This window comes from Nyctereutes procyonoides, unplaced genomic scaffold (genome assembly GCF_905146905.1).
Source record: "Nyctereutes procyonoides isolate TBG_1078 unplaced genomic scaffold, NYPRO_anot_genome, whole genome shotgun sequence".
NCBI lineage: Eukaryota > Metazoa > Chordata > Mammalia > Carnivora > Canidae > Nyctereutes > Nyctereutes procyonoides.
The window spans coordinates 19,751,603-19,777,819 of NW_026575145.1; the positions used below are offsets into that span (position 1 = coordinate 19,751,603).

Sequence of the window (26,217 nt, forward strand, 5' to 3'; positions counted from 1 at the left end):
AAAAAAAGAATATTCCAGGCTATTAAAGGATACTTAATGGCTAGATGGCCAAGAGCGGAAGGTTCACCTAGGAGAGCAAAAGGCTCATGTAGGGGAGCAGTAGAGGTCATACTTGAAAAGAAAAGTTAGGACTGAGTCACAGAGCACACTGAATGTCAGACCTTTGAACTTTCTACTCCATTTCATGAGAAAGAAGCCATTGAAGGATGTTTTAGAAGGGGAGTGACAGGGAAATTAGTTGTTTGGGGAGATTAGCCTAGCTATCCCAGAAGCCTGCTCATCTTTGTAATAGGAAAATACAAATATTCAATCCAGACAATTTCAAAGTTTTATAAGAAAGAAGCTGCACTGGTGTTATAGTCGACTTTCTCTCCACTATTGATCTTTTAATCATCTTATAATGTCTTCAACAGTCCTTGGTATGCCCTGTATCTAATTAACTACCACTTGTGTCTCCATTAAAGAATCATCTTTAAAAAAAAAAATCATCTTTATCTGGATAGTAAATGTTGGGGCATCTCAATATTAGGATTTAGACTGGTTCTTCTCACTCCATAGTTACTTCCCAACCTCCTTTTTATACTCATAATTCAGATAGCTATCTATCAACATATGATCTTCAAAATCCTATTATGAGTCCAGCTATTTCCTGTGAGCTCTTGGCCCTTATGGCCAACTGTTTAATTAACATTTTATCTTGGTGGCTCAGTGGTTGAACGTCTGCCTTTGGCTCAGGTCATGACCCGGGGTCCTGGGATTGAGTCCTGCGTCAGGCTCTCCACAGGGAGCCTGCTTCTCCCTCTGCCTGTGTCTCTGCTTCTCTCTTTCTGTGTCTCTCATGAGTAAATAAATAAAATCTTAAAAAAAAAAAAAACTTTCTCTTGTACATATCAAAACACTCATCACCAGTGTGCCTGGGTGGCACACAGGGCCTGGGTGGCTCAATTGGTTAAGTGCAGGCCTCTTGATTTCAGCTCAGATCTCGCTATCAGAGTTGTGAGATCAAGCCCCACATGGGGCTCCATGCTGAGCACAAAGTCTGCTTGGGATCCTCTCTCTCCCTCTGCCCCTCTCCCTGATCACATACATACACTCTCTCACCTCTCTCTCTCTCTCTCTCAAAGATAAATCTATAAGCTCTTAAAAAAAAAAACACACAAAACTCATCATCACAGACATGCTAGATACGTATTTACTATTGTCAATCTCCTTGCAAAAATGTAGGCTCCTTGTGGGCAGACATTTTTATCATTTCGCCCATGCATTCCCATGTCTGCAGTAGTGCTTGGCACGTAGATGATACTCAAAAATATTTTTGAATGAATAAATGCCAAACTCTCTGGTCCAAGCTGTTATATACCATCTCCAGTGCTATACCAACTGAGCAGACTATTTTAATCACATGGTGATAATAAAAAATGGTTGGACTTTTTATTGCTTATATTATTCTTTTTAAATTCTCTACAGACAATATACTCTTTTATCACTCAGATCTAAGGAGAACATCTTCTACTATCACCTCCTTGGTAAATTATTGATAATACCTCTCTTAGAACATTTTGATCATCACTTTTCCCTACTTCAAACTCCACACTATAGTCATACACATCTTTTTAAAACACATATCTGGTCATGACATCACCCTGCTTAAAATGCCAAAAAGACTTCCTATTGTGGTTAAAATAAAAACAGCACATGATTAATATAGACAATGTAGCCTTGTAGGATCCAACTCCCACTTACTTTTCCATCTCTCTGTGTATAACACTCCTCTGCTCATGCTCACTTCTGTTCTCTCTGCTCCAGCCACATGGTCCTTCTTGCTTAAGATTCTCATACTTGGCATGCTACTGAACTACTCAAAAGACTTCCATTTCTCTCTTGACCTAGTTAATTGCATTGCCCCCTCTGGTTCTAGGCTTGGAGATGCTCTTTCTCTGAGAAGCCTTTCTTGATCTCCTTGACTCAGCCAATTGTCCTTTATAGAACTTAGAATTACTTACAGTTTGATATGTGTGTGTCTCTGCTTTTGTTCACATTTGCAAATATTTAATTACTTAATTACATAAGTTATTTAAATACTTAATACTAGATGTCATCTATGAGTCATTCACTATACTGAACACTTGAAATATATCAGTAAACAATTGCAATTGTTGAGCTGACATTCAAGTGAGAAGGTAGATAATAACTAATATACTACATATCATAATGCTAAGTGGTACTGAGAGATAAAAGAAAAATAAAACAAGGATAACTGGTAAGGGAATGTAGAGATTATTATATCAGGTAAGATGGTCAGGGAAATTATTTCCACAGAAAGGGTATTTGAACAAATAACAAAGATAAGTGAAGGTGAAAATAACACAAGTATTTGGGCAAAGATAACCCCAAGCCGAATGAATAATAAGGGCAAAGGCCTTGAGGTACTAGTGTTCTGGGTAGGTCAAAATCCAGCCAGAGCACCAGTGATGCTAGAAGTGAGTGAGCAAGTAGGAAATGAGATAAGACCACAGTGGAGTTAAGATCATATCAAATATTACGGGCCAAGAAAAAGTTTAAAATTTGGATTTTATTTTGAGTGTGCTAGGAAGGTTTTGAAAACAGGAATGTAATGATCCAATTTTAGTTTTAAAAGTTTTGCTTTAGCTGATATGTGGGGGATTTGGTAGCAAAAGAGCAGAAGCAGAAACCAATTAGGACGTTATTGCAGTAGTATGGACAATGGAATAGAAGGGTAATGATAGATCATGAGTAGATGCCAGATTCAGAATAAATTTTGACAGTAAAGCCAACAAAGATGGCTTGGACATGATGTATGAAAAAAGGGAAGAATCAAGAAAGACTCTAAGATTTTTGGCCTGAGCAACTGAATGTATGTTGCTATCATGTACTGAAGTCAGCAAGATTGAGAAAGGGATGAGTTGATAAATGGGCTTTGGACATGTTAATTTTGTTATGCTGATTAAAATCCAAGTAAAGAGGGACACCTGGTTGCCTCAGTGGTTGAGCGTCTGCCTTCAGCTCAGGGCATGATCCTGGAGTCCTGGGATTGAGTCCCACATCAGGCTCCCTGCATGGGGCCTGCTTCTCCCTCTGCCTGTGTCTCTGCCTCTCTGTGTCTCTCATGAATAAATAAATAGAAATAAATAAAAATCTTTTAAAAAATCCAAGTAGAGACATCAAGTATACAGTTGGATATAAGTGTTAGGACATTATGTTGCTGATTTTAAAACCATCAGAATGAACAGAACTGAAGACTGGAATTCCTTCATAATAATTTAATAATTATAACTTTCTTTATAACATTCAGGATGGAGTGAAACTATTTGACTTGTGTATGTGCTACCATTGGATAAGACTATGGACATGAATATGGCTTATATATCAATCCCACCCAGCTTAAAAAATGAAGGGCTCAAAGTAAGTGCTAAATAAACACTGATGGCTTTATTTTTATTTTCTTTTGATAACTCAGGTAAGCAAAGAAAGAAAATAACATCAACACAGCCTCTGACATAATGGAGCCCTAAAGAGAATTTATAGAACAAAATTGGATAAACTGTATAAAAGCAAAGAATTAGGAAAGAGGACAGAATACATGTAATCAAAAGAGCAGGAATGGGAAATTAGTCTTTGAGTTCTAGCTCTTTCTAGGACACATTTGTTAACCTTGGGCCAATATTCTCAGCTCTCTGGTCTTCAATAAAATCTGCTCAAAAAAAGCTATACAATGTTAGTATTCTTTGGAATTCAAAGGAAATCAGCCTCATTCTGTTGATCACTTAGATTTCAAAATGGCCTGGTTCTTGTTTACAGGTTTACATTATTGTGAACTGCAATATTGGTATCCATTTCAGAAACTCATGAATCTGGGCTGTATATCTTTAGTTTATTATTGTTCTACTAACCAAAATGAACATATCTTCTTTAGCTACATATTTAATAGAGAACTGTCAGCTTATATAAGTTGGTATACCTTAGTTAGCCATTTTGTGGGGACATAAATTAACTCAACCATCAAGAAAATGTGTAAACAACTGAAAATTCTAGGAAGGAGGGGAGCACTGTTAGTGTTCAAAGAACACTTTTGTGATTACCTTCATCCACATGGACTTAGCAATGGCAGAAAAAAAAACAACTTCAAAAATATAGTATGGGCTCCACTATTAATTAATAATGAAAGAATAATCTAATTAAAAATTTAAAAATGCATTCAATATAGTCTTCCTTTGACTTGCTACCCTTGAAATATTTGAGGACATTCATCCAAATAGATGAGGTTCAAAATAATATAAGGACTACAGGATTTCTTGAATATTGCTGAATATTACTTTTCAGTAAGATGAATGCTTGATCTCTCTCTCTCTCTCTCTCTCTCAGTCACTCTCACTCTCAAATAAATAAACATTTTTAAAAACCTATTTTAAAAAGGGGGGCACCTGGGTGGCTCAGTAAATAAACATCTGCATTTGGCTCAGGTAATGATACTGAGTTCCAGGACTCAGCCTCTCTGCTCAGTGGGGGGCCTGTTTCACCCTCTCCCTCTACCCCTGGCCCTACTCCTGTGCAAGCTCTCTCTCACTCTCCCTCTTGCTCTTGTTTTCGCTCACTCTCTCTCTCAAATAAATAAAATTTTAAAAACCTATAAAATGAATGCTTAAATTTTTTGAAAGACTTATTTATTTATTTATTTATTTATTTATTTATTTATTTAGGAGAGAGAAACAGCATGAGGGGAGGGAAAAGTGAAGAGAGTGAGAAATAGACTTCCCACTGAACAAGGTGACTGACAAGGGCTGGATCCCAGAACCTGGGATCATGACCTGACCCAAAGGCAGATGTTTAACTGACTGAGCTACTCAGGTACCCCACTATATAGTGCTTGAATTTTGACAGTAGAAAATAGATGCACTGGGGATCCCTGGGTGGCTCAGCAGTTTGGTGCCTGCCTTTGGCCCAGGGCCTGATCCTGGAGACCTGGAATCAAATCCCACGTCAGGCTCCCTGCATAGAGCCTGCTTCTCCCTCTGCCTGTTTCTCCCTTTGCCTTTATCTCTGCCTCTCTCTCTCTCTCTGTGTCTCTCATGAATAAATAAATAAATAAAAATTAAAAAGAAAAGAAAAGAAAATAGATGCACTAGTAAAGAGATTTTTTTTTTCTCATCTGAGAAGCAACCCTCATACAAAGACAATAATCTACAGGGACCATTCTAATTTCTATTTAACAGATATAATATTGGATAAAATTAAATAATATGGAACTTATGTATAAATTAAAATTATATACTACCATTAAAATGCATATTTATAACTTAATTTGTCTATCATTAACTGTCCTTTTTTAGTTTTCCATGAAATCTTTCCCAAAAAATGATACAGTCTCCTTTACTGTGTTTTCCAGCAGTTTTCTAAACTGTGTTCAGTAGAACATCAGCTCTCAAGATGTTAATAGATGCTCTACAAAATAAATAAGTAAATAATAATAATATAAATAAATCATGGAGAAATGCTGCATGATATATTAATGACTCTGGAGAATTCCACAGGAAAAAAAAAAACTAACCATTTGTTTAAACCAGCAATTCCCATACTTATTGACCAAGAAGCTTTTCTCCCCTAACACCTAAGAACAATTTCCGTGACTCTCATGTTACATAGAATATGGTTCTGAAAACAGTCCTTTAGTAGTTGACAGATAACTTCTATAGAGCACTTCCTGCACTGCATTGTACTTACTAGACAATGGCCTGTGTATACACAGGACCTTGTTTTATTCCTACTTTTGTTCACTCTTTGATAAGTTTTGATCTACAGTGTTTACTAATGCTAAATTTTTTATATATTTAAAATACATCAGAAACCTATTAGTTTATTACTACTATTCAAAAACATGTTTTGGTTAAATCTGAATATATTCCCTGTGTGGGCTCGTAGTGCTTTTTCAGCCTGGTGTGGTTTTCCATGCTATTTAGCTTGTTAAAATCATATTCATTCTTCAAAGCCTAGTCCAGTATCATTTCCTCTGTGAGATTTTTCTAAATCCCCCCCCCACTAAAAATTCAGTCTTTTCTCCCTTCCTGATTCTCACAGCACAGCACTCCCATGCATATTGATATTCAACAAACTTTCAACTTGTAGTGCATTTTACTCTTGGACATGCCTCATTTACCCTATGTCTGCTCCATATTTGCATCTACCCATGCACCTTGCTCTGTGCCTTGTACAAACGAGTATTCAAAATATCACTTGTTAAAAATATGAAAAGGCTATCCTAATAAGACAAGGTACAACTGCATATGATTTATTGTTTGATTCTCTAACCAGGACTTATGAAATTATTTAATCATACAACAGAATAGAAACGAAAAAAGTTTGAAGGGATTTAGCCCAATTGTTTCCAAACCTGCCAAATTATCAGAATCATTCTGAACCCTTTCAAAACAGCAAATACTAAAGTAACATTACTGCAGACCTGAATTCTAATCTACAACAATAGATTTACAACCCAGATTATGCATATTGCTCCTAACTCTGTCTCTGTTCCACCAAAGAAGCCACAATTTACAATCCCTTCTCTTCTACTACATCATCATCTGAGAGGCTGATCCTGGAGACTAAGAACTTGAAAGCACAGCATAGAGGAACAATGATCCTCTTGTTGTCACCTTTGTTGCAAACACAGAGGCTTGCCAACAGAAGAAGTCATTTGCAGATACTTTGTCAGGGATGAGGACTAAGAAGTAGTTGAAATAGTATTACTTAAACAATACCTACTGGCCAATAGCATGAGAACCACTGGAAAAGATGATACAATGCAGGTAAATCAAGCCCAGCAAACCAGAAACTCTGGGGAAGGTTAGAAAAATCTGTATTTCTGATATGTTTTAATACCCACTAAAATTTGAAACTAAATGGAATAATGGTAAGGATATGTATAAGCTTTGAAGTCAAAAAGCTTTATTTTCAATTCCTAGATCTGCCACTTTCACTGGTTGCCCAATAGTGGGCAACTGTGCAATAGGAGTTTTGTAACAATTAAATGGGATGTGCCGGGCAGCCCCGGTGGCTCAGGGGTTTAGCGCCGCCTGCAGCCCGGGCTGTGATCCTGGACACACAGGATCGAGTCCCATGTCGGGCTCCCTGCATGGAGCCTGCTTCTCTCTCTGCCTGTGTCTCTGCCTCTCTTTCGCACTCTCTGAATAAATAAATAAATAAATCTTAAAAAAAAATAAAAATAAATGGGATGTGCCACACTGAATCTAACAAATAGTGAGGGTTTAGTAAATAAAAGCTACCCTTATGTTGATGTTCCTGCTGGTAGTGGTGGGGTGGTGGTAGATACACAAGAGGAACATCTGTCACAGTCCTGTGTGTACTGTAGTCCATTATGTACTATGTGACACTTATACTCACTCTACTGTCTACTCTTTGACCATTCTCTATGAGTCTGTAGGATTCTGTTTTTTTGTATGTATTTAGCAGCTCACATAGTATAATTCCTTTGGACTCCTTGTTCACATAGCAAAAACCAGTAACTTCTATTTTTTATGAATATTTATGCCTCAAAACAAACTTTCAACAATTTTTACTTTACAAAATTTTGATAGACAAACACTTTATAAATATTTTTGATTTATAAAAAGTTGTTTTAACTATTATTCTAATTTTGCAGGTGAGAAAATATAAGCTTAGAGGTACTTTCTAAAGACCACATGGGAGGTACATATGTAGCAGAGCTTAAATTCTGAATCCTTATTTCTGCCACTGCACCAAAGCAGAAACATTTTCTGGAAAGTTAAAGAAATACTTGTTAAATAAATTTTATTTTAGTCCATTAAATATTTGTAATGCCAATAAGATACTATATATCAGAATATTTTATTAACTGTGCCATTGGATTATAATTTCATACAAATAAAGAAAAATCACTTGGTGCACAGTGACCATGAAGAAACTACCTGTTTTATACAGGAAATATTTGTGCATGAGTAAAAAATGTATGTGGTTCAAATATCAAAACATATTAAAACATATGTAATGCATGGGGTACCTGGGTGGCTTAGTCAGTTGAGCGTCAACTCTTGATTTCAGCTCAGGTCATGATCTCAGGGTCCTGAGATTAAGCCCTGCATCTGGCTCCAGGCTCAAGAGGGAGTCTGCTTGAGTTCTCCCTTTCTCTCTCCCTTTGCACCTCCCCCAGCTTGTACGCACACTCACTCCCTCTAAAATAAATAAATCCAAATATATACAAAAAATGTATATCTGTATGTAAAATGCAAATTACCTCCCATATCTGCCTCTGTGCTCTATCTACAAAGGTACTCTCCCCTACGAGGGTCATATATTTCCCAATTCCATGTGAATTTCATCTCCAAATGTTATGACCATATGTAGAAGTTCTGATCTACCTCCTCTCAAAAGCTAACCACTAGGATAATTTTTAAGGTTTTCTTTATGCTTACACAACTTATATATAACATTACTTTTAATTTTCTTCATTTGTACACAAAAAAACACTATATAGTTCAAACTTAAAACTTTATTTCTCTTGACATAATAACATATATTGGTAATCTTTCCATTGGGCTATGAACAGATCATCCTAATTATTTTCATGTTATTACTTTGCCTTAATGAAACATAATTTATTGAACCACATCCTATTAATGAACATTTTCTTCAATTATTTGCTATTACAGGCCAAACTATATGAAATTGCTAACATTCAAACTTTTTGATACATATAAAATGTGGATTTCATATAGCCCAAACAAACATAAACACTACTGGAATAAATTGCCTTGCATATCTGCAGAGTTAAATAGAATTCTAGTACAAATTTCCAAAAGTGGAAGTATTAGGAAAAGGGTATATAATTCCAATATATTTTTTTATAATTTAAAAACGTTTTTCAACTTACCCACCATAATAATTATACAAACTGATACTTTCAACAGCTGTTTATAAGTGCCTATTTTCCTATAGTTGCTCCATCAGTGTTACTAAACCTTGGGAAATGTGTCAGTGTAGAGATTGCAATTTACTTTCCTCTTATCCTACTTCAGTCTTTGTCTCTGTCTTTTGCTGTCTTGCAGTCTATCTCTTCTGTTTAACAGTCATTTTCTTCATGCCTTTTGGAATTGGAGTCAAAGTCCCAAAGTTCTTTGCACCTCAAATTTATAAGTGAATCACTTTGTTTTCTTCTAGCATTTTTAGCATTTATTCCTTATATTTAAATATTTTAACTATTTGAAATATATCCGATTGCAAATTGAGATATTGGACAAAATTCATGTTCTTCAGATGTCTTCCCAGTTGTCCTAATCCCACTTACTAAATAGTTTATCTTTCCTCCAGTTCGTTTAAGACACCACATTAAACATATATTTAATCCACACATATATTTTTGTTTATTTCTGAAATATCTGGTCTTTTTCTTTGATATGTTTCTCTTTTGTACTATTGTCATACCATTTAAATTTTCAATGAATTGTATGTTAGTATCTACTAATTTTTTCTCATGCTCCTCCTTTTCAGAATTTTCCAAGTTATCATTTTTTATCTGCATTTTTTAATTAAAACAATCAACATACAGGTTTTGACTGAGAATACAAATACAAGCTTCAAATATAAAAATCAAACAAGGGGTGCCTGTGTGACTCATTCATTATGCATCCAACTCTTGATTTCAGCGAGAGTCAGGACCTCAGAGTTGTGAATGGCAATCTCTGGCTAGGCTTAGAGATTCTCTCTTTCTCTCTCTCTCCCTCTGACAATCTCTAAATAAATAAATAAATAAATAAATAAATAAATAAATAGTGACCATGTTGTTCAAATAAATAAATAAAAATAAAAGTCTAACAAAATGCATGCATTGCTGCCTCCACTCTGCCTAATTACTTCCCTTATCTTCACAATAACTACTGCAAGCAGGTTTTTGGCATCCTTTTAGAAAATACTTATCCACATACAGTAAATTGAATATAATTTCTTCCCTCCATCTTATACATGGCAGTATGTTATACACCCTGCTCTATGCCTTTGGTAAGCACTCCGTATACAAATAGAATACCATGGATGTCAAAAGTATATATATCAATTTAACCCTCATTACAGACCTCTGAATTATATAATAATGAAGAAACTCAGGCAAGAAGAGGTTAAGTAGAATGACCCAAAGTCACACAATTTTAAGTGAGAAAACGGATTCGAATCCAGTCAGCCTGACAATTTTCATCATTGATCATTTTAAATGTTTCCAGCCATTGTTTCTTTTGTGCTTTCCTTGTTTCCTTGTGAAATCGTTCTCCCATTTAAGCCCTACTTAAAACAGTATAACTCTTTTGTACTGAAATTCTAGTCAATAACCTCTTGTTTCTGAGTATTAATTTAACTCTTTAAAGAAACACAGGGACTGTCATGCATTTGCAACTTGAATAATGTTTGTGTCATGTTGGTGGAGATGGTTGGAGAATGGGGTAGGAGAGAGAAGTAGGGATGATGGCTAGCTGGGCAATCACTGTGCAATGTGGAGAAGTGCAAATGAGGTGGTAAAGAAAGACTCAATTTATTCGGTGTTAGCTACAGCACTGAAACTGGGACTGATGCATGACAACATCTTGTATACATAAACCTTCCAGATCCATCTCCAGGGGATACTTGAAGTAGACTTTTTTTCCTTTTTCTTTTTGGCTGTTCCTATTCTAAATCTTTCTATATTTGGTTAATCTTCCATTTTAGGATTCCTGGTGGGAGGTATAACCCACCTCTTACCAAAAAATCTGAAAGTGGTAGATTATTATATTCCCAGTCTCTCTTATGCCTAAAGAGTGTGTCCTCCAATCAGGTGAGTCTGCACCAGACTTTAGATGTGAGCTAGGGAATCTGCTCTGCCCCCATGCTCTTTGCACATGTCTCTGGGCAATAAGAACAGATGGTGGTAAAAGTGACATCCAATTCTTTTATCCTATGTGTTCAGGGGTAAGCTGCAATGAATAATGTTCACCACTGGTGGCATAATGTTCTCATAGGGCCGGGCCTACTTTGTTTTTTTTTTTTTTTAAATAGCCACTCACTTATGTTTACAAGAGATTTTCTTTTTAAATTTTTTATTTATTTATGACAGTCACAGAGAGAGAGAGAGAGAGAGGCAGAGACACAGGCAGAGGGAGAAGCAGGCTCCATGCACCGGGAGCCTGATGTGGGACTCGATCCTGGATCTCCAAGATCGCGCCCTGGGCCAAAGACAGGCACCAAACCACTGCGCCACCCAGGGATCCCCTACTTTGTTATTTTTTGCCTTTGTTCCTGATCCTGTCATCTCAGAATTGGTTTTCTAGCCTTACAACAACACTTTGAGTAACACAAAGGGAATGTAATAAATTCCTTTTCTGCCTAAATCTGATAGAATGTAATTCTGGGGTGTGCAATAAGCATCTGACTGACACAACATTCTCTACATAGGAAAGAGAAGTAAACATCCCCACTCATTTATTTACTAAACTAAGTAAGTGCCTACCTTGAGCCTGATGACAAGCTAGTTTCCAAGGCTACAAAAATATCAAACCATAATCGCTGCCCTATCACAGAAACTCACAGTACATCTACCATCAAGTATGAGATACCATAAACCCCACTTATCAGTTTTTCATGATATCTGATATTCTCACCACTCTAACAGATTTTTTTTTCTAACAGAGATTTTTAAGGTGTTATACATCTAAGTGAACTGTAGTTGCTAGTATTGCTCTGGAAATTATACCAATTATTTTTTGCATTTAAATCCTATTGATAGTGATTACTTTGGTGGATCCATCATTACCTTGGAAACACAAATTGAGAAAATCTAGGGATCCCTGGGTGGCGCAGCGGTTTGGCACCTGCCTTTGACCCGGGGCGCGATCCTGGAGACCCAGGATCGAATCCCACGTCGGGATTCCCGTGCATGGAGCCTGCTTCTCCCTCTGCCTGTGTCTCTGCCTCTCTCTCTCTCTCTCTCTCTCTCTCTCTCTCTCTGACTATCGTAGATAAATAAAAAATAAAAATAAAAAAATTTGAGAAAATCTGAGTGTATTTTAATTGGAGAAGAATTATCCACAACACCTACCTCCCCAAACTGTTCACATTTCTCCCCAGTGTTTGTCTTGTCTGCGTACATCTGAGGCAGGGGATCCTATTTGCTGCATATTTTCATAAATCCCATAGAACAGTGTGGGCAGCAGTGTATTTTCTGCTCTTCCTTTCCCCACTCTTGCAAATTTTACTTTGGTTGAGTAGTTCCACCTTTGCTGAGCAAGTTGGAGCCACTGTGATTTTATTGAGAACCTATTCCTCACCTTTTCTAAAAATGCTGACAGCATTCTTCTGTACAACCCCTTAGACTCCCATTCACCTTGAAAAGTGTTATAACTTAGAAGTAATAGTATTTTGGTGAAAGTATATCCAAATGACAAAAGTGTAGGGAAGAGCTTTAAAGAAGACATATCACATTATCACAAAACATGTTGCTGTTGTCGTCCCTTCCAGCAGCCCAATCAGCAACTGCCAAAGAAACCTTGTGTTGTATCTGTGTTATATAGAACTCTTTCCCGTAGGAGTAATAGAAAATGTATTGAGCTATTTTGTATTCTAAGAATATTTAGTGTCATGCGGAACCCAAAGACAGGGATGTAGCTAAGCCTTAAAAATGAACTGAAATCAGGCATGGGAGTGCTCTAGAGAAAACAAAAAGGATCCTCACCGCATTATCTCCAATCCTCTCCACAGATATGTTGATTCTTCCACTGGCTTGGGCAGGTTTTTCTAACTCCTAAGCTACCCGGAATAAAATGTTCATTGACAACAGCTTCCAAGTCTCCACTTCTTGCTCAAAAGAGAATAAGAAAGAGATGGAATATATTGTTTTGTATTCTATATTCTCAAGAAAAAAATCTAGTAAGCGCAATATGAACATATTGACTACCATTGGAAAATCATTTAATTTTGTCTTGGTGCAGGTTCATGTTGACCACTGTCACCTCTATAGCTCTCCATTACATGGTGTTCTCCCACACTGACCATCACTGTTTGGATATTATGGTGTTGCTTCTGAGAAACTTTCTGAAGACCGACACCCTCTGGGCTGAATGAAGTACCTCTCCAACTGTTTCCCACAGTACCCTGTGCATCTTTGTTTTATTGTATGATATGGATGAAGAAGGTCAGAGGAAGTTCCCAGAGCAGAATTGTGGAAGGAACAGAGAAAGAGTGACCAGATAGATGAATACATCTGGTGAACACCATACTGTACAATGACGTATTTAAGCAATGTTTCTTGTTTTATTTTGTTTTGTCTTTTCTCTCTGCAAAGGAGACTAATGAATCAAATGAATCAAAATGCTTCCAACACTAGAATAAGAAAAAATATATTCTGAAGGCAAATTTTATTAGTACACACACACACACACACACACACATGCACTCTTACCATAAACACACAGATCCCCGAAGTATAAATTTAGCAATTGCTCTTAGAATGTGACTTTAGAAAAAATAAGGATATCATTGGGTTGCGAGTAATGTAAGTGCTTTAACATAAATGCTGCAAAGAAATCTCAATAGCTAGATTTTTTACCAACTCCAAAGAGTCTTATCTGTTACCATACAGTTTTAGTGCTTTGAGACCAAAACAAAAGTAATTACAATTGATTATGTTAAGTGTTATTTTAGAGCTAAGTGCAAAGTATCAGATATCTTGATGAATAATCTTCTCTCTATACCTTAACCCAACACTCAATAATTTAACATATCTACCTAAGCCTTTCTACTTATCTTAAAAATTGTACCAGTTTTTTCTTTTCAAAGATCTTATTTACTTACCTGAGAGAGAGAGAGTGAGGAAGAGACATGAGCAGAAGGATGGGGCAGAGGGAGAGGGAGATGCAGACTTCCTGCTGAGCAGGGAGCCAGATGTGGGGCTTGACCCTAGGACCCCAAGATCATGATCTGAGCCCAAGGTAGGTACTTAACCAACTGAGCCACCCAGGTGCCAGGTACCATCTTAATATTTCTTGAAAATGCTCCCTCCCCACCTTAATTTGTTTTTACCTAGACCTGCATAAACTTTTAAAGCTTCTCCTGCTCCCTAACCTCATCCCACAACCTGTTTCCCACATACATACCAAGAGATATCTGGGATGACCATGTTACTCCTCCCATTAAGTCTAGCAATGACTCTGCACCCCATTTGCAACAAAATATGAACTCCTTAACACAATGTATGACACTTTTGTGAACTGGCTCCTACTTGCCTCTCCAATTTCCTTCTTATCACATTCTGACACTGAATGTGATAAGCATACCAGTTCTTTTTCCGAACAGTCTGTATTCTTAGATGTCTTTGCATATCAAATCTTCCCTGGTAAAATGCTATAAATGCTATAAATACCCTTCCCTCACAGACTGTCATGACCACTGCAAATCTTCATTATCTGATGATCTTCTACATTGACAATTCAGGTATCATAGTTTGTCTTTGGGAATATTCCCAAACTTTCCATCACCCTAAGATGAGTGAAGGTCTCTCATGGTATCCTAGGCTTCTTTGTTCCATTGTTATTTATTGTATTTAATATGCTCCACTGTCATGGGTTCTTAAAAAAGTCTGTCTTTCACAAGAGGCTGTTGTTATCATATAACACAATGCTCTGCTTTACCATTTTTAGACAGTTTTAGAATTTAGAAATACATAAATATGTAAAGGGAACTGCCCTACCATTAGCCCATGTCCTTACTCAAGACTGTAAAATAAGAGTTCCTAAGAAATATTGGGAGACAGCTTCTGCTCTTCTCTTCTACTCTCCAACCTTCCAAATCCATCACTTACTCAGTCCTCCCTGATCACTTCAAATGGAGGAGCGATGAGATAATCTAATGTGAAGCTTTAGGAAGAGGGTCTGTAAGCATGCATAGTTTATCCTCTCTTGGACCTGCCTACCTGGAATTAATGTGTCATTTCCTCTGCTCCCAGTTTATGAACAGTGAGAGAGGCCCTGCCCCTTGAAGAGATGGGGTTGGGTGGCTGGGTTCCTGTGCAATAAAGAGGTAAGTGAAGTCAATTCAGAGCTAAACCTGATCTAGCTTTAAATCTAAGCGATAGGCCACATTCAGACTTTACTGGTCATAATGATAGCAGTTTAGTCTCTGACTCAATAGGTTTAGAATTGGGAGGGAATACAGATGTGAATAATTAGTCCTGTCAGAGACCTTCAAGTAATATGAAGGTTAACACTTAAAACTGCACTGAAACCAACCTTTAAGGGAACTTTTTCAGTAGGAAAATGTAACCAGAAAACCATGGATAATAATAAAGTTGTTTAAAAATTTGTCTTCAATAGCTATAGATTTGTAATTTGCTTTTAAAAATAACTGAACTCCCTCCTAACAGAAGCGTAGATTTGAAAATTTACAACTCTTGAGATGCTGTTGGAAGAAATTAAAGAGATCTTATTATTCACTATGGTCAATTCTTAACTTCTAAAGCTTTGATTTAAAGAGTTAATTTATCTTTGCTGAGGAAAATTATCAATACAAAATCTAAAATTAATTGAATGTTGAGTTAGAGGAGACTTGAGTAAAGTATTTTAAAATAATCATTCCCTTGAACAGTGAACTCTGTGTGACCTTTACTAGAGCCATATGATGTTAAAAAAAATTAAGTCAGTAGAAAATTAAAAGGAAAATGTTCTACCATTTTTCTTCGGTCTCACTGACACCATTGCCCTCTATTTATCTACAACCAAGAGGCACTTAGTACTTTCAATAAATATGAAGTAAAATCATTTTCGGGCTACCAGTAGAGTAGCATAATCAAAGGGATTCTAACTGCTAGATAAATATGAGGCAGCTCTCTGCTGTGGAAAGAGAAGTAAGTTGAGAGAGAGGGGATCTGAATTCTAGATAACCTAGGCTAAGTTACTTATGTACCTAAGCTTCTATTTCTTCACATATAAAATGGGGATGATGATAACACAACAATTTCATGGGGTTATATAAGAATTTGAATGAGAATTATATAAGGTTCATATATGTAAAGTGCTTACAGCAGCATCTAGCATATAATTAGTAAATTAGTAATAATAGTAAACAAATATAAAGTACTTGATACTTCCAGGCACTGTCCAAGTGTTCTACATACATTAGTTCATTTAATCCTCATAACTCTATGGGGTATGCATTAAATATTAGTTGATATTATTGCTTACATTACTAGAATTTCTAAAATGTTTATATATCTCTTGTGCCCCATTTACACATTAGTCTTTTGCACTGCCATCCCCATTTATTTTCAAGGCACCTCAAGGGCCAGAGTCATGTTTTTCATTACATTTCACAGTTCCCAGGATCTCACTGTTTAATAACACAGCAGTTGAAACAGCCAACAAAGGAAAGAATGTGGTAGGGCAAAGGCATACCTTAGAAATCTAAAGACAAACTATGGCCGTCGTTCTGCACAAGAAATGACAGTTCTTTGTGGCTCCAATACTCATCATTGTTCCTGGTATCTGATAGTTATGATATAGAAGGTGACTATATGAATGAATGAGGGGCACCAACAAGTGTCATATGTAGATTCTTTTAGCCACAGACTTGAAGGGAAAACAAAACAATTGAGAACTCTGTATATAACACAGAGCATACTTATTACCTAGGGCTAGATTGTGGCTAGCAGAAACAAAGCCACTGGGATCTGGAATACATATGCTCTCCAATATGGAGGGAGAAAGAATAGATTTGTACATGCACTATTTATTCTTGGACAGGTTCATAGAGAGCCCAAAGAGAACTATCTGTAGGGCTACCTACATAACAACATATCTGAAAATATTGTTTTCAGAGACCCAGTAAACTAATTTTCCCTCATTCCTGTCCTCAAGGAGCTCACAGCTTGTGGGAACAAATGGAACATTAAAACAAAACGCTGCAGCTCATAGAGAAAAGGAACCTGATGAAGAATAGGGTCAAGGATGACTTAATAGGGAGAACAAGTCTGAGCTAAATCTGGAAGGTAGAGAAGACAACAGTCAAGTGAAAACAGAAGGAACTACATTCCCAAGCAGAAAGAGAAGCTTGTTACTTCAGCTGATTCATTATGAATGGAGACTTTGTGGATTAGACAAGGTTGGAATGAGAAACAGGAAGGTGAGACAGGGGTAGATGATGAAGGACCTATTATGTCACACTTAGGATTTTAGCTTCAGTTCCAAAAGTAATAGGACTGATTGAGGTATTTAAGCAGAGACATAACCTAATCAGGTTATATAAAATAAAATCTGTGTGGACTATTTGAGAGTTCAGGATACAATACATTAAATAAAATGATGAGAGCTTTTACAATTTAATCTTCACCATTCATGAATTTGAGGCTCATTAGTTTTTAAACAATACGTCTTAAAAATCCAAGTTTGTATTTGTGAACATGGGTAAATAATGCTCCAGGAATGGCCATTACATTAATGGTGTAAGTGCTATTCTTACAGTAATGAGATAAATGGAGATAAATCATATGAATGAATGAAGGACACCCAGTATGGAAGCCTCCAAACCTGCAAGTGGAGAGGATGAATACAAGGGAGTGACTGGTGAACAGACGAAGAGCTGCTTTCAACACTTGTTTAAAAATAACATGAATTTATTTAATTGCTTTGTTCAGAATGATGCATGTTCCTTTAGAGATCATCTCCAACTAAAGGTTAATACCTAAGAGAGGATCCAAAAAGTTGCTTTCAAAATTGATAATTAGAAATGATGCAATGCATTGGATGGTAGAGAAAATGCTTAGATGACATAGAAAAATATTAACAATATTATTTAGTGGAAAGAAATGTATGTGATACTTTGCACAAATAAAGTATGATAGTGAAAGAAAAATCTGGATGGACTAGTAACAGTACTTTAGATAACTAGGACTATAGGTGCTTTGGGTTCTTTTTTGCCTACTTACATTTTTACAATATTTTACAATAGATGGGTAGGCAAAAATGAAATTAGACAAGAAAATTTGTAACAGAGAGCTAGTCTATGAAATCAAAGAGCTATAAAAAAGAGAGGATATGTTTCTATCAACAAAAATTAAAAGCATGGCGTCCATATGCTTTAATAAATTTTGTGAATTTTAAAATATTTCCATTTTTAAAAATGCACCAGTATCTTATATTAAAAGACAATGTATTGCCAGCCCAATATTGTTTTTTATTATTTTTACTGCTTAATGACTCACTGTTTTGGAGTAAATGCTCTCATAATCCTTGTTATGATATCTTTCAATGATCTTCAACTCGGAGTGTTAACGAACTTAAAAAAACAAATGTAATAAATGCAAAGAGAAAAGAAGATAGACACAAAAATACAAATTAGCTCAAAGAATGTACAATAAGCAAATCTAGAAGTATTTTTAATTCAAATTTTTGAAAAGCTTATTTTATCGATAATTTGGTTTAATTTGAGTTCTTTAAACGCACAGAGTAAAGCTCCAAAATGTGTTTTAACTACATCTTTTAATATGAGAACTATATAAGCATGAGCTAAGTGTACTTTGCATATATTCAGGTAATGTTTCTGAGCATATTACACCTACATATGCTATGCAAAATGTTGCAGAAGATTAAATTATCCTAGCCACATTTGGGAAGCGGCAGTATGTCTGTCATTGCATGTAAACATATGCAGATTTATGCAAAAGATTCTCAAATATGTGTACCTAAAGTCCCAAACTCCCCACAGACATGCAAAGCCAGAAGTTTTTGTTTATTTTCAAATTATTGGAAAACCTATAAATGGGACTAAAGAAATAGATATGCTTATGTTGTATGTTCAAACTTGGGGCGTGTGTGTGTGTGTGTGTGTGTGTGTGTGTTTTCCTTCATTTCTTTGTTAAGTCATTTGGCCAAGATTTTAAATTCATCTGCAGCAATCTTTACGGTAGACTTAATGCAAGCACAAAATTTCCATTTGCTTCAAAAAGTCCTCCCAGAGTTAGGGGAGAGAGTTCATGCACCATTTTACATAATGAATCTGATTTTTCCAGCACCTAAGATCCTTCCTGACTGATAGTGCTTGTTTGTTAGCCTTTCAAGAGGGTGCATTAACTCTTTCAGATCATTGCAATCAAGTATGAAATATTGCTAAAGTGGTTTGCCAGGCTGAAGCTGGTTTTCAGAATAGGTCATTTATCATAGCACAATGAATCAACCCATTTTGGTAAGTCAGGTAGAAATCACAACAGTGGCTCTGACGTTGTTAGGAATAATGCAGTATCGTAATGAGAAGTAAAAAATAATATGAATATTTTCTAAAGGAGTCATATTATATTTTAAATAGTAGTTTCTGTAAAGCTTCTATACATTGAATTCTCTTTTACGTTAAGTAATAGATTCCAATAAGAGAGTTTTTTTTTAAAGATCTATGTAGTATTTGAAGATGGACCCCAAATGCTTAACCCCTTTTCCAATTAAGAGTTAGATTATATGTTTCTTCCTTTTGAACCTGGGCTCTGTGATTGCTTGACTAGTAAACTAAGAAGGAAGTAATACTGTTTCTGAGTCTGAACCTCTGCCTCAGTAAGCTGGCAACATCCATTTCCTGAGTCTGGCTGGGTTACTTACTTTTGGGACCCAGTCATCGTGATGCCCAGAGTGAGACAGGTGGCCTATAGAGAGAAGTCCTTGACCCTTAGTCCCAGCTTAGCTCTTTGCCAACAAACAAGCGTCCCTTTACCAGATATCTGGGTAAGCCCTATTGGAAGTGGATTGCTCAGCCTTGTGGAACATTACCTCACTAAACCTTGCCAAAAATTGCAAGTCCAGAAATCAAACAAATTATTATAGATTTAAATCATAAGGTTTTGAGGTTGTCATGCCACAGTAGAAAACCAGAACAGGAGATTTTTGTTGTACCTTCCCTTTGTGTATATTTGTGTGTGTGTATGAGTGTGTGTGAACATGCACATGCATGTGCATGTTAAATACATTTATATTTGCTCAGATTGTGGCTTTTTGGAGTAATGCATGCCTCTCAAGTGTTGTTTCCTACTTAAGGAAACAGAGACTTATTGTTTTCATGTCTAGTAAGGGTTCTAAACTACACAGAAACATATAAGTAGATTTTAGTATAAAGATACAAGGGCCAAGAAAGAAAGTGTGTTCAAGAATGTATACTTTAGAGTTACTGTAATATTTACCTGACTTGAAGGCACTTCTCTTGATTAATAAAACCACATTAACTTTACCAAGAGTTTTCCTATTTTCTTTTTTTCCAATTAAATGATAGAATAATAAACTGTGATTCAGGTCACAATATTAAACCAACTTTTGTTTGACTATATAGATAGGTTTGGTAAATATATTACAAGTACACATGGGAGGAGGAGCCCCTCAATGTTGTTTTTCACTTCTGTTGAACTTTCCTTTCCTTTAAGGACATGCAATCAAATTCAAATTAGAATTTTCCTCCTGTAAAGTATCTCCCTATCAGTCTTAATAGGATGTTGAGCATCAACAGCAACTCAGGTTTGCAACCACCTGACAAGATTCTAGGTGGATGTTTGTGCAGCGTGATTCAGGGCTACCTTCAAAAACACTTTCCTGGGAGCTTAGCCCAGATGCCTGCAATTTCCCACCTGGAAAGAAGGGACAAATTAAACCGTTATGTCATTAAATCCTTAATGTGAATTGGTTTCTTTTATCAGTTCCCATTATATGTAACAGCTAGCTCCAAGTTTGTTTGGATAACAAGGAAGAAAGCAACATAGAGCTACTGTCCTCAGAAAATCAGGTGTTCAACTGAGGATGAGGTAGAGTTATTGAAGTTGAATTTCATAGTTTTGCCTGTCTGACCTTGTTACTGTAAAGCTGAGTCAAAGAAAATACATACACATGTTCAACAGGATTATATTTTAGTCTTTGTGGGTAGTAATATTTTACACTCAGGGAAGTGCATGTAGATTTTTATCCCCTGGAGGACACTTAGCACCATACTGCTTCAGTGTCCTGGCCTCTAAGAGTGAATAAGCATCTCTATACTGACTTACTATCAGAGAGTGACTTAAGCAAGGGAAATCAGGTTATGACTCCTAAGGATCCTTAAAACTCTCATTACTATTTAAAAGTGAAGTTTGCATGGTTATATGATCAGACTCTTAAGACAAAGACTGTTTTTCTGCTCCAACAGTTGCTTTATCAGCCACCGGCCTGTGCTGCTTTAAAAACACACGCCGTTGGTGGCCATTGTCCTGCTCCAATTTGAATCAGTGTCAGCATAATTTTGCAATCCCTTATGATCAATGTTCTACAGTTTTTATAGGCATCTCTCCTCTGCATAAATATTTCCTGATCTGCCTCCCTGTTCTGCCCTGGAGGTCTATAACCATTTCCTAAAATGGCTTTAAAAAAGAAAAGTATTTCTTTCACCTCTATTAAGATGTCTCTGTGGCAGTAGATAGAAGGCAGAAGCTGTTTCTGTCATCATTATTTCCTTCAATCTGTTATGCACATATACACGTCCCTACTCCATAGAGTTTCTCCTGTTTACTAATAGCATCTTAATAATGCAGGGTGAAATGGACTTATATTGCCAAAGTAAAGAGGTTTAAAACCGGGTTTTTTAATTAAATGATGATGTGTCAAGTACTTGCCACTTTGTCCTTTCATTGGGGTTGTGTTCTCTACTTTCCAGTGTATGTACATATATTCATATATTTTTATTTATTTTTGATGTAATAATCACCTAGCATTCATTTTCCTTGTAATTGCTTTCTTCTATCGGTTAATTCCACTGCTGTTCTGAGTAAATGTCAATTCAAGATTTTTGAAAGAACTTCAAAAAGCTGCCTCCAAATGAGCAAACCAATTGAAAGTAGAAGTATTCTTTTTAAGTAAAACTATTTTACAGAATTTTAAGTGTTATAGAATATGTCACATATCAACAGAAAAATCAGGCTGCTTAGCCTTAATCCTGCCAGTAGTATCTTCAGTCCTTTATATACATTCTTTAACTTGCTAACTACAACAGTATTATACAATAGTTATTGATTTTCTATTTTATAGATGAGGAAACTGAAATTCAGCAAAATTGAGAAACTTGTCCAAGTTCAAACAGCTGATAAGTTTCAGATGTTCAATTTCAATCTTGATCTTTCATCACCACCTGAGGTTTTTCAATAATGTCATACAAATGGCTAAAATGAAACATTAAAGAAGAAACAAACATTGAAGAATTTAAAGTTAGGAATTAAAAGTATTAAATGCATGAGTAAAACCTTCTAAGCTTTAGTACAATGGCAAATGATTGAGGTAAGATCCTAGGACTGGGAAAGTATGATGACTTTTACTAAAACAGATATGCTAGGAGAAGGAACAATCAAGTAAGGAAATGAGTAGCACAACGTCAGGCTGTGGACTGCTCCGTGATAATGCTAAAATTGTTGCAGACTAGACAGTGATCTTGTACTACTTTCGTCCAAATGTTTTCAAATCCGTGAATTTTGACATCTTTTTCCCAGAAAGTATCATACCTTAAAAAAAAAGTTGTAATTGAATGGAAAAATAGCTTTTTCTTGAAATTGGAAATGTAGAGCCCATCAAACAGAATCTCATATCTTTTCAAAAAGAGGAATTTTTATGATATATTTTATGAGGTTTCAATCTTTCACATTTTAGTCTTAAAATAGGTAATTTCAAACTCAATTATATTCCTACCAAGGCTGATAATTTCTTTTCTTTTTTTGATAACTTATGTAAGTTTTTTTTGAAGTGTAGGGTAAAAGGTAAATAAGATCACATTAAAAACTAATCAAGAATAAAATGAAACACTGTGTACTTAAAAGTGAGAAAAGCATCACAACTGAATATGTAACATTCACCTTTTTTGCTAAGGAATATTGCATCTAATACTGGCCTTCAATCGGAAGTAGGCTTTGAAGAAGCTCAGATAGTTTCTAAGAGTTTTGGGAACTAGATGGGCCTTTAAATAGAAGCTAGAAGAAACAATTTTATTAGGTCATTTTTCTAAAGAATGAGTTAATAATGGTTGTCAAGAAGAAAGAACTCATGTCTTATGGTTTACAGTTGTTTCCCTATTCCAGTGAATAATAATAAAACAAAGAATGAGTTTGCAGAGGAGAAGGAAGAGTTCCTGGATATGAGTATGAACATCCAAACCCTTAGAGTGTAAGATACTGTAGTTCCTTTAAAAGCCTCGCAGTCTCTGGTATGCTGCATAATAAACATGGAGAAGCATTAAATATTTAAACAATGCCTCCAAGATGTAAATTGAACACCAATTAAAAATAAATTTATTATTAAAAAATAAATATTAAATCAACTTTGTTCTTATTCATTCATTTTATTTTTTTTTACACTAACAATACAGAGTAATGCTGCATCAGTACAAGTACTTTTTTCAGATCTGTATGCCAGTGGCCCTATGAAAAGATGAAACTTAGATCATTTCCTAAGTAAATAGTTCCATTTGAAACATCTTTAACCTCAAAAGGTCCCTACAAGTGATCATTCTTTTCAAAGTGTCTAAGTAATTATTTGTTTGCTGCTTTAATTCTGATTAATGAGTTAGACCTATCCTGGATTGATTTTCTACTTATAACTTCCTTACAGTTCTTCATACCTTCAGAAGGTTGCAATGAAACTTTATATCCTCCCTTCATATAATTTCCCAATCCTACACATCACTCTGAACTCTCTTTGTAATAAAATTTCCTAGAATGGAATATCCTTGAACCTAGGCTGCCCTCATGTCAAAATGGCATCAACATTAGTATACATTGAACAATGAAATTGTTCATTATCAAAAATGGTTCTTGAGCCTCTTACTATGTTTCAGATCCTGATAACCAAAATAGAATGACGCTACCACCTCCTTTTGCCACCCCTTCAGTTTAATTTCGGGACTCCTTCAGGTATTTTGTCTGAGTAACAATCCATTTGACTTTATTGTCTTCATAACACTTGCTCTACAAAAGCCCTACATCACAAATGTATACTTCTCAGGGAGCTAATCACCCAGAACTGAAATGACCTTCATAAGGTTGCACAACTTCTTGGTGGACAAATGCATAATGTGATACCTTTTTGTATTCATTCTACGTATCTTTCAGATAGTAGCTCTCTTCTACTTGTTTTACTTCCTTACACAGTGTTTACTATCCATGATGGAAGCAGGGAGTTACAAAAACAGCAAGCTGCTACAACTGCTTTTACATCAAGCTATTTCGCAAAATCATCAGAAGAATGAGTTCAATGAGTTGTACTGTCCTCTAGTCAAGGGTTTTCTTATATGAAAAACAAAAAGGTGGAATCAAGAGGAGGTGAAGTACTATGGTTTCCTTATACTAATTACAAGAGCATTTATAAGAGTCAAGGCAAGTCTAAAGGTCCAGGAAGCACCCTGGATTGTAAGCTCAAGGCAATATATTTTACTTATAACCAAGGCCATTCCCTTATGTTGTGCAAAACCTCTCATCATTTTTTCCCAAAAGGTTATTCCAAGATGAAGCTATTATGATCTCTTGGCACTCGACATTTTACTACAATTTACTTCATTTGAAAGAAGGATTTTCATCCTAATATCATGGTCATAAGGTTGGGGTTTACAGACAAACTCTGAATTGGACCTGCACAGGTCACTTTAGTTTTGTCTCAACTGAGCCCCCAGCCTCACTTGATCAAGAACCAGTTGTATTCTTGCTTCACATTGTTCTTGAGTTGTAAGAATCTAATTACTCTGGCTTTCTTCTTCTTCTTCTCCTTCTTCTTTTCTTCTTCTTCTTCTTCTTCTTCTTCTTCTTCTTTCTTTCTTCTTCTTTTTCCAATTTCTGATTCATTATAAGATCTTACCAGCATAGGTTTTCCTACATCCATTAATAGAATACATCTAATTTAGACTAATATAACATTTATTGTATATAGTTATGACTTGCCCTAATATGACCTCTTCTACTCTGCATCACATTAATTTCCTTCTCATCAATACTAACCAATACCTGATCATGTGCCAAGCATTATACATGACCAAGGATACTCAGGACTAAAAAAAGATAGTTTTAGCATCAAAAAATTCTAGAAAAGATAGATAATAAATACATTTAAAAAGGTATAAATAATTATAAAATTCAAGTTTGAATTGTTATAAAGGGAACTGAGGAAGTGGCTTTTAAAATAAGATTTGAAGTATGAAAGAAATAAGCTATAAAATACGCTGATGCCAGCTTACATAGAATCTTGTTGGTCCATAGTAAGAGAAAAGAAAAAATAAATATTACATTTATAAAATAATAATACTAAAATTAAGTATAATTAGACAGCATGAAGTACACTGAAAATTAAAAATATAACACTGAGATTTTTAAAAAGTATGGCATGAAAGATAAAGTCATGGGTAAGTCCCAAAAATCAGAACAAAAAGGTATTAAAATCAAAGAGAATAGATTTTTAAAAAATTCTAAAGGCTATTCAAGATTTCCACTATATTAGTAAGAGAAATGAAATAAAACAAGACAAAAACAGGTGGCAGAAATTATCAAATAAATAATAACAATAATTCCTATAAATGATAGACATGCACCTCTACATATAAAGAGCTGACAGAGGGTCTTGTATAACAAACAACAAAACAAAACAACAATCTACATTAATGAATACCATCTTAAACTTTTTCATGTTAAGTATAAAGAAAAGTTTTAAAACCCCATCTGAGAATAAAAAAGTCTCCATACAAAGGGATAAGAATCACAGAAATTCTCTAGAGCAACAGCCAGAAAACCATGGACTTACGCCATCACAATGAACCAAGAAACAGGGAATAAATTTCAGCAGAAGAGAGGAAGAAAAGGAAATCTCCAAAAGCCATGAAGTCCACAAAGACAAGTATCTCTAGAAAGCAAACAGCCCAGGCTGGCACAAGAAAATGAAAGATGGCCTTCAGGAGAAAATGGAAAAGATAAAATCTTTAGTGGAATAGAAGTTTTGGAAAATAATACTGTTGATAGATTGATAATGAATAAAATATGTACATATGAAACTAAGTAAGTGGAAAATGAGGCAAATACTAATCAAGGAAAATATATGAATGACAAAATATACATTTTATACAACTTTGCTTAGCAGTGCATAATATTTATATTGTCACATCATATAAAGACTCACAATTACTTTAACCAGAAAATTT

The 26,217-nt window shown here is 35.5% G+C and overlaps 1 protein-coding gene across 1 annotated transcript in view; it reads left to right on the forward strand.

Moving 5' to 3' along the window:
• The first annotated feature begins 2,294 nt into the window (after positions 1 to 2,294).
• LOC129499390 (developmental pluripotency-associated protein 4-like) overlaps positions 2,295 to 26,217 on the forward strand; it is a 66,600-nt gene continuing 42,677 nt past the window's right edge. The window contains 1 exon segment of the mRNA XM_055309055.1: positions 2,295 to 2,492. Coding sequence (XP_055165030.1) covers positions 2,295 to 2,492 — 198 coding nt within the window.